This window comes from Thermobia domestica, chromosome 13, assembly GCF_964235325.1.
Source record: "Thermobia domestica chromosome 13, izTheDome1.hap1.1, whole genome shotgun sequence".
Classification (NCBI taxonomy): Eukaryota; Metazoa; Arthropoda; class Insecta; order Zygentoma; family Lepismatidae; genus Thermobia; species Thermobia domestica.
This window is the reverse complement of record NC_137466.1, coordinates 83,867,067-83,877,825: the sequence shown is the minus strand read 5'-3', so window position 1 is coordinate 83,877,825 and position 10,759 is coordinate 83,867,067. Positions and strand designations below refer to the sequence as shown.

Here is a 10,759-nt window from a genome sequence, read left to right as displayed (position 1 = left end):
TCAAACCCGCTATGTTCCACTTCTGTAGAATACCTACAGGGTGAGCAATATGCAATATAGAGTCAAAAATGGTTCACAATCTGTAGTTCTCAAACCATTGAGATTAGGACTCATGTTCATATAAACTTTCTTTGCTTAAAAATATCCATACTACCATTTTTCGAAGTATTGCCCCTTCCTCCTAGGACACCCTGTATAATCGATTAGTTTCACGTGATCGAATGTGACACTATCTTAGTGATTACTTCTTATATGCGAGCTACATGTGATTGAAGTTATATTGAACGTTCCATCTATAAAGAATAATATACCAAGTCTCTCCTTCAATTGGTGTAAAAATTTATCCCCGAATTATCTAGGTACATTTTAACATTACATGCATATTAATTATGTTAGGCAATCCTTGTAATAATAAAGTGGAAGTAAATTCGAACAAATATAGTGTGGCTGATACCACCCTCCTTTATAGACAGAATCATTCCGCGATCTGCGATGTGATCGCAGAAAATTAGCCGCGCCTGTGCAGCAAAATTGACAGAAGAAGAAAAAATTATAGCCAACAGAAAAGTGTAAAAACATGCCTGATATGTGTTGATGTCTTAAATGCACGAACGACTCACATAAATACAGTTCGAACTGTTTTTACATCGCCTAAAGCGTACTTTTAACAATCACAAGTGTTTCTTCTGCAGAAAATTCTTGCCTTACAAAAGCTCATCGCAGAAAGATAAAGAAGTTTCTGCCATCGGGGATACAGAAAATTGAATTTTTCGTAATTAAATCATGGTTGTGCCCACAAGACTTGGGGTGCTATGACCTGTCTCGATAAAGGTATAGTGAGAGTGTTTTCGCCTCGAAACGTTTATATATTTCTATTGATAAAGGTATAGTGAGAGTGTTTTCGCCTCGAAACGTTTATATATTTCTATTGATAAAGGTATAGTGAGAGTGTTTTCGCCTCGAAACGTTTATATATTTCTATTGATAAAGGTATAGTGAGAGTGTTTTCGCCTCGAAACGTTTATATATTTCTATTGATAAAGGTATAGTGAGAGTGTTTTCGCCTCGAAACGTTTATATATTTCTATTGATAAAGGTATAGTGAGAGTGTTTTCGCCTCGAAACGTTTATATATTTCTATTGGTAGAGCTCTGTCTCATCTCATATCCTGTAACGAAAATTGTCTAGTCTCAGGAGCATCACTATTCATTGCTGGAATTTCCAAAAACCAGAACACATTAGAAGTTGACTGTTCAGGCAGGGAGTCAAATTTTCTAAACGGAATGTAGTAGTTTCTGATTAGAATCTACTGTATACGAAAGCAGGAATCATTGGTTACACGTTGTCTTTTCCACTCTACTCTCTTAAAATGACAATGAAAATTACCAATATGATTGGATGTGTTGTATGTGTAGTCTCTTCGCTCTTTCAATATAATTTAAAAAGAAAAGAGACATGCTTGAAACAAAATTTTCATTTTCCTTGTACACAATTGTCGTCATAGGCGAGAGTTTAAACCAGTAGTGTTTTATGCCCAAAGCGCTTCTTTTTACTGCATTCTGAACATCAATTTAAAGCAGGGATGCGAATAATCACTCGCCCGGGGTATGTGGTTCGTCGATGCGAGCGATTTTTAGTGTGGGATGTAGGCTAGTAGCTTTTTTCTTGGGCTAGTAAAATTTTGTTGCTTATTTGCATCCCCGATTTAAAGATAAATAAGCGGGAAGGGGTCTGGAAACACTGAAATGTCTTTTATATTTCCTTGCACATACATGGACTCTGAATTAATTAAAAATAACCGAATTAATGTTTTTAAATCTATTCCGAAATTGGAAATATTACTATTGCAGGTTTCAGTTTCAGAAATATTTGATATTCTGATAAATTAAATTATCTTTATTGGAGACGTGGTAGAACGATAATCTGCAATATGCACATGGTGCTAATTTACTACAGAAATGGGAAGTAGAGCAGGGTTCGAATAAGCGAATGTGCCCCCATAGTATTTTCCTAATGAATCACAATATTCCTTTTCATTCTTATGCTGTCAAGAATTGCATTCGAACACATCAACACGGAAATAATATAGATATTTCACAGCCAGGAAGCGGGGGAACAGTTGGTTTTTAGGAGCGCAAGAGATTATTTGGGGGACAATTTTTCATTGAAAAATGGTACAATCAAACAGGAGGGCAGTAAATTTGGAGGGAGAAAGGTAAATTTAAGGGAATTGTAAAAAATCAGGTGGTTACACCCCAAGTATTTGAGAAGGATAGGCACCCATGTTTACATCACTAACGTATTATACATACTTTCCGTCTAAAAATGCATTATTTGCCTACAAGAGTCTCTGGTCTCTGTTGCGATTCCAAGTCATGTAAGTTTGTAATGTGGAACGTGATGTCTGTGAGTCTTCCCGATATCTTCTTGTTTTCTTTATTTATTTTTTAAATGTTGGTTCAATATGAGATAAAGTTATTCAAATGCGCACTCTATAGCCGAAAGGCATTAACTTAAATACCCCATCTGTAAATACTGATGAAAGGCTACTAAATACTCATTTCATTTCCTGCCTTCCCTAAATGAGTAAGATTCCTGCGCCTCTGCACTTGCATGCATATTCTCCCCCACTTCCTGCAAATTCGAAACTATTATTCGGGTTACAATATGGGAACTTGATTGTTTAAATTTTATAAACTACTGTATCAACAATTAAATCAAAGGACAAGATCAGCTCTTATTAAAAAAGAGGGAGACAACATGCAAAACTACGGACATGACAATTTAGTATGTTCTATCAGGCAGTGGGGTAAGCATGGTGGGTTTCCAGGTGTTACTCCACATCCGGATATGCAATTATATGAACTTCGGAGGTAACACCCCTTGACAAAATTCTGCGTATGCCACTGTGTCAGCTTGAGTCCTTCGCACTTTTTCTCCTCTTTACGAAAGCATTCCCAGCGGGAATATCCCGATTTCATATTATTCGATAATGTCGCCTATGCTATTGCGTGTGATGTGATGCTTTATCTATAGTTAGATAATTTCACTGCTACTTGTGAACTGCACAGCGCATACGCAGGCCTACGTTCTTTAATTTTCTTTTATAAATAACTTTCCTCTCACTTTCAATAAAAGTATATCTAGACTGCACATCATCATCATCATCATCATCCTCGGTATTCTGCCAACAAGAAGTTTATACATTTTTTTTTAATCTCATCTTGAAAATCTTTATGCCCTCGCTGGTCTAGTGGCTATCCCGATTCGATTCCTGGTGGAAGAACTCAAAAACTTTATTTCACAGGGGCAGCGGTGACTCAGTGGTAGAGCGTTCACCTCTGGTGTATGGGATCCTTGGTTCGATCCCAGCTCACGCCAACTGAACTTTGTGGTGGACTAGCAGTGTGTATGTGGGTTTCCTACGAGTTATCCTGTTTTCTCCACTTTCTTCATTCCACCATTTAATTCATTTCTCATAATTACCGTCTCATGTAGCCTAGCCGGTAGTCGTGGGACGTAAAACTTAATGATTTCATTTCATTTCACTTAATTTCACAATCATTCATTCCTACTATGCCCTAAAGGGTATAACTCTGGGACATTAACTTTAATTTTTTTTTTTTTTTTAAGAAACTTTATGTTTACGGATATGTGAAATAAAATTTAATAAATATGCATCTTTGATCAGATCTGTATTTCAAGTCGAAATACTAACATTTCCTTCATATGATTGCAAGAACATGCCTCTTAGTATAAATATATATACTAAGATAATCGGGCTTTTTTTTTTTTTTTTTTTTTTTAGCAAGAGTAAATTCATGCCATAAGTCTCTGTTTATCAACCTATACCTAACGAAACAATTACAGATTGTATATAAAAATAACCTACAACTGTATCTGGAGGTAAATTTCCTTATTTTTCGTGCATAATATCCGTCTGCTGAGATCTTCCTAAACTCCAACACTGTTGACTTGTAGAGATCGCCAACACTGTTGACTTGTAGAGATCAAATTTTTTACATAATCATTGTTGAAAGTTGTCGCGTAAAACTACTTAAAAAAAAAAAAAAAAACGCAGAATTGTGTGAAAGAACAATTACTGCTATATATCTTATTAATCTCTCGTTACTCTGCTTAAAATTTCCTGCAAGTCTTCCTTATCTGAACAAGAAAAACTTAACTGTCTCTCTCTTTCTAACGAATTCCTGTTATTATTATTTTCTTGTATTAATAACCAGCCAAGTTTTTCACTTCAGATATTATAAACACGTAAAAACACTTCCTTTACGTAACGACTTTACGTAAAGAATGTGTATATAGCAAATAACGTATTTTGAAATGTTATATCTACTAAAAGCATATTTGTTACGTGAAACAAAATGTTCTTACGTGTTCATAAAGTTTGAAGTGAAAAACTTGGTGGTTTTTAAGACAAGAAAAGAATTAACCGGAAATTCGTCAGAAAGAGACAGTCAAGTGTTACTTCATTCTGATAGGAGGACTTGCAAAAAAAAAAAAAAAAAAAAAAAAAAACTAACGATGACTTTCTCAAAGCGAAGTAATGGGGGAGTATTAGCTAATATAAAAGTAATTATTTTTCATATAATCCTGCGAATTTTATAATTTTCTTCAGCAACAACTTTCAACGATGTGTATATATTAAAAAACAAAACAAAACAAACAAAAAAAAAGAGGTCTATCAGTATAATCTATGTTCAGTTGAGGAAGGTCTCAGAGCATATCGACATTATGAACGATTGATCAGGAAATTCGTCACCGAACACAAGAGAAGGGCATTCTTTATTTATTTATGTATCCTTGAGTTCTCTCGTGGCTAAGCGGTTAGCATATGGCGTCGAACACCTGGGTTCGATTTCCAGCTGGAGCTCATGTGGTTCAGATCCCATATTAAGCTGTAGGTCCACGTCTCATATAGCCTCGTTCCTGAAAGGGACGCTAAAACTGAAAACAAATCACGAAACAAGTTACGTATCCTACAGCGTCCATCAAATATATATATATATATATATATATATATATATATATATATATTGCACCTGATAATTTGTTACCTAAACATTTTCTTTTGGCACACGCATCATAAAAAGAAGAAAGAAAAAACACACAGACAAACATGACAGAACAGATGAAGTTCCAGATGAGATTTGTGGTGAGAAAACATTGGACGTACTACAGTGGTTCAGATCCCAATTTAAAAATGCAGATCTCACTCTATACAGCCTTGCTGTTGACAATGAAGAAAAATATTTAATTCAACGTACCATGATTATGCTCTTTAGGCTAAAGGAGACGGATGATTATAGAAAGTGAATGAAAGAAATAATGAAAGGTAATGGAACAACCGTGTAAAACCCCACCGACACGATATTATCCACCACAAACTCTCACAAGGCCTGGGATCGAATCAGGAACTCATTACACCAGGTGAGAGCCCTACCAGTGAGCCACCATGTCCTCATGCTGACAAAGGGCGTAAATATAAATTAAATATTGTAATAACTAAAAATCTCTGAATAACAATTACAATATTCGTACATATGGTATGTATGAAGATTATTGTTAATACATGAGAAGTTATATTTGTTTCAATTGTTTTTGATATCAATTTACACATTTCAATAACAGTAACACATTTCAATCAGGGGTGCCCACAAAGGGGGGATATGACGCAAACTGCGTCATTGAAATATTTGGGGGGTTAAAAATCTATATAAATATGTTTGAGGGGGTGTAAAAATTAATCGAAAAGATTTTTTTCATGGAAGAACACCTACGGATAGACAATTGAGGGGGGGTGCGTCATGGACATGAGTGGGGGTGGGCACCACTGTTTCAATAACAGTAGACATTAAACTAAGAAAGACACTACAAGCGTCATTAGTTAGTGTCATCCTGTACGGTAGCTATTGTTTACCCTTCCTTTCCTACGAACACCTATTATTATTATTATTACTTTGTTACTCATAGATACTGAGTTCAAAACTTTCCACCGACAAAAATACAAGGGCCATTCTATTAAACTTTTGGACATGAGAACTATCCGTTACGTAATGAAAATTTAGTAATACAATGAATAGTCTGTGGGGGTGTTCATGAAGTAGATTATTAAAACATTTTCCGAAATGTCACTAATACATATTGTCAACGGTAAAAGGGATGGTAGATAAAGTGTGACAAACATCTTGGTATTTGAAGGCGGCGCTCCAAGTTCCCTTTAAATGCTGCTAGCAAATGAGAGGCCAGCGGTATTGCCACGTTTATTTTGTACACATTCACGTCTATCCCTTGCCACCTGATCGCGCTGTAGTTTGTCAGCTTAGCCATAGACACACCCCTTTATCACTTGGCAACGTCGTGCCAGACCTTGCGTTTTATTCGTTTAGCTGAAATGCCAAGATGTTTGTCACAGGCCATAGTTTTAAAAGCTACATACTAAATATTATATTCTTATATATGCTCACAGCCAACTGCACAGGCATATATATATACCTTTAACTATGTATAGCATACGCGCCGACTACGTGGGTGCTCCGGGGCTTCGACACTCACAAGATTTTTAGTTCGGACCGGGGTTTGAACCCGTTTCTCTTGCGTTTAAGTCAGCCGTGTTACCGACTGAGCTAGGACAGCCCCAACGTATCCTTATAGTACTGGTATATTTTACTTTATCACAGCACAGCCCTTTATGACAGTATTCATAAAAGATTTTAACTAAAAATAAATCAATCAAATATCGAGACTTCCCTGCAAACATAAAAGCTAACATGTCCTGCCATTAATATGCACCCACATAAAGTTTAGAAAGTCGGCACCGTTGATGTATAGTATAGTAAACTGTAATTATAACACAGAGAACAGATTTCGCTAAATCTCTTAATAAGATTGCTCCTAACTGGTTTACATGAAATTTGTAATATAACATATATTGCATAAGACCTTTTGAACGATGCCAAATTCGATTCTCAGGGCACCATCTCCCTTTCTGCCCTAAATCAATTAAAATTTCGTACAATTTACGTTATCTAATAGATAATAGAGAAAGAATTTTATACTGTAAAATGATACCTAAAATATATAACATGTAAAATATTTTACCTATATGCATAATCACTTCTGTAAATCATATTAGGTTTGTTTTATAATACATAAATACTACGTACATGTGAACTGAAACTTCCACATACTATGTGCTGGTTAGATGGAGTAAATAAATGAAATAAAAATTATCACAAATTTGCTCCACAACAATGACCTGTACGAAGTTAAAAATTTATTTCATACTGTGACTGCAGAATGTGGGGAAATAAAGCGGGTATTTGTTTTGTGACTTTCACATTACATAGGGGCCCGTTCTTTTATATTATTTTATTTTGATTACTTCCTAACGTAACTCTAAAATAATAATAATAATAATAATAATAATAATAATAATAATAATAATAATAATAATAATAAACGTCAGAATGCATATTTATTTTTTCTATTTTCCAAATGGTGTGTACTATTTCAACATTTAAAGACCGTAATGGGGGGAAAGAAACTTGAAAATGGTATTTGTGTGTGTAAAATAAAATTTATATAATGTTATAACAATAAAATAATGAAGTTTTACAAATAAATCTTTTCATCTATCGATCGACCACCTAGCTAAGGGGATTCCCCAAAATTGCACCGGAGTAATCTGAAAGGTATATATTAGCTTTACTATACTTTGTGTAAGTAAATACAATGGTATGTATTATTACAGGAAAGACAGGCGTATTATTTCCAGCGTAGAGGTGTACTATTTATTTACTTTTTTGCTGATATAGTCAAGGCTGTATGGGCCAACATGGACCCACGGCCCAAGTCAGAAAGTTTTCGGGGGCGGTAAATTTACTTGAACGAGCTTTCTTCTTAATCAGATCTAACAGCCTACAATTTTATTAACTAAATCTGAAATTAATACATTATTTTATTTCTCATATTTATTTTCTTTTGTTCTACTTCTACTTAAATATTGATTATTCACTTCACTGCCTCATTTCTATACCGGTACTTGATTTTGAGGGGAAGGCATTTTTGTAATGCCCTGGGGCGACAAAAAATTTTAATAGGGCCCTGGAATAGGTCTCTAGGCATAGGTCTGAAAAATTAATCTTACCATCTTTTCTTTTTTAAAAAAATAAATGTTGAAATGCATTAAATGGGGGGAATGATACAATTACATGTTTCTTTTTTTCTAAACGAATATATCTCGACAATATTGAATGCATTTAAGTTTACCCTTTCAGCACCGAGGCTATATGAGACGTGGACCTTTACAGCTTAATGTTGATTCCGAACCACAAGTTTCCACTGGAAATCGAACACGGGTCTCCTAGGTTAGTAATATGAAAATTAGTCACTCGCGTTAACTTTGTTATTTATGGCCAACGATACATGAAATAAGGGAACTTCTCATAGCTACAAAATCCTAAGAAATGTTATGGGGGACGAGAGCTTTTTTACAAGAATCACGAGAAAAGTACTGTCTAAAGAAAATTTGCACAGAAATCATGAAAATAATACTGCGGGGAAAAGCTGAAATCGAAGATTCTAACAATAGTACGGTAACACTTTATAAAAAATATGGTGCACTTTTACATCACCAATTTCAATCAGAATAACTGTATTAAATAGAATTTTTATATTTTATTATATATAATTTCGATATAACCTGTGTAATGAATTAAGACCCGCTTTCATTCTACATATCCCCTTTCTTTATTATTTAATGAACTTGCTATTGTAGGACTGAACGAAACCTATTCGCAATTTATGTCTCATCACTGGTTTGAGAGATGTTAAATTAAACTTTACATCATCTGTGATTCATATTAAGATTTCACGGCCGAAACAACAATTTAAACATTCCTTTCAGGTCTTCCAGCGAAACGCTTGGATACTGACCGCCCCGCCCCCTTTCCTGTCAACGGACTGTTTACAGCAGTCGACAGTAGGTTATTGGAAACACGCGCTCACGTGGACCCAAGCATGCTAAAGATTCGGTTGAATTTATCTTAGTAGTATGAATTATCCAGAAATCAAATCGACTCGTAATAATAAAATAATAAGAATATACTTAATTTTTCCACAGTACTTCAATTATCTTCTGCTACGACATTCACTGTTGTAAGCACTTAGTCCGATTCATGAACGATTATCATGCAACAATTGCTACTAAAATGCCTAACCATCAATCAAATCTTAACCCCTAATTGTTTAGCTTATAATACAAGTAAGTTACACACATTATATACGTGTGTGTTACATAATTACTTACATGTACGAGTCTTAAATGAAAAATTTCCATTATTGACTCGTGATTTTATAAAACACATAATCATATGAACTCAGCAAGTATTTGATCACCATGTACTATGTATGTATATATCTCCTAATTAGTATTAATTAATTAATGCAGAGAATGAAATGGAAACACTGATCTCGCATTTAAAACAACACTAGCATCCGAGAAGGGTATTCCTGGTGTAATGAAAACACGCCGAGCGAATAAAACAAAATCACACAAATAGCCAACACTAAAAAATAATATTGTACATAGGGGGAAAATATATATCTTTCCTTTGGTAGCTTGTCACAAGCGTTTCACGGTTCAAACATGTCAACACAACATAGTTTTTCACACAAGATCACACTGTTTATATGAATTCGTTGTAAATAAACACGAACTCCCACTAGTAAATACACTTCACTCCACGCTTGGCGACTACTGCATTGAAGCTGCTGCTAGCCGGCAACCTGACGTCCCTTATGACTCAGCATTTGGACAGCCCTGCCTGCTCGTGCGTATTTGTGCGCACGGCATTATGGGATCATGACGAAATATTTCCTGATGCCAATATAGAGCTTTGCGACGGAAATATAGCATGTATTCTTCCGCTTTTCAGTTTTATATTTTCAATAAGGTATTCCAGTAATATTTGCAATCTTTATCATTACTCTCTGGCAAAATATTAGACACAATTTCATCATGCAAGAAGTCAGTGTTGCCAATTTACGGTCATTAGCAGAATGGAAACTTACTAGCTTAGTCTGCGGTCAAGTTATTACATGAGAAAATGCACTTACCTGTGGCACTTTTTGATCCTCTGCCGGCACAGATGGAGGTCCTGGCGACAAGCTCTGCATCCTAGGCAAATAATCAACTTCCATCATTTTCCGTTTTGACACCTGCAACAACAAGACAAGACATATGAAAAAAAAAAAAACTCACGCCGATGTTTTCCTAATCTTCGTTTCACAGATAATTTTCGTTGTATTTCTTTCCTGATAAGCCGGCTAAACAATTATTATGATACCAGAAAGTATTTATGCACATTTCTGATAGCTGTCACTACAAAATTATTGTATAACAATCCAAGAAAAAAACAGTAAAAACTTACATGAACTATTCAAACACCTGCTCCCAAAATGACCAGATTCAAGAATGACGTCACTTAGAAAAATGAATGTATTCGTGCGCATCGGTGACGATCATATGTTATCCGAGAGGAAGAAGACGTTACGTAACGTCCTATTGATGCTCCTTCGCGCTTCTTAGAAATATACATTACTTTTTTTATGTATATTTAATACATATTGTTTATTGTTAAATCTTAATCTGTTAAACAATGTGTGATATATTACAAAGATTATTAAAGACAACTCACCGCAGTGGAAGATTTTAATCAAGTGATTAAAAAAATTTAAA

General features: G+C 34.9%; 1 protein-coding gene across 4 annotated transcripts in view; it reads right to left on the bottom strand.

Moving 5' to 3' along the window:
• Positions 1-10,555, bottom strand: part of cnc (NFE2 like bZIP transcription factor cap-n-collar) — a 546,339-nt gene extending 535,784 nt beyond the window's left edge. For 2 of the 4 annotated variants that reach the window (XM_081735985.1, XM_081735987.1), the window contains exon 1: positions 9,329-9,801. Coding sequence is in view for 1 of the 4 variants with exons in the window: in XM_081735988.1 (XP_081592114.1) it covers positions 10,138-10,224 (87 nt within the window). In the remaining 3 variants the exon portion in view is untranslated. Of the gene's footprint in view, positions 1-9,328; positions 9,802-10,137; positions 10,240-10,451 lie in introns of those variants that run through there. The other 2 variants (XM_081735988.1, XM_081735986.1) reach the window with 2 other exon arrangements.
• Between the last annotated feature and the right edge of the window lie 204 nt (positions 10,556-10,759).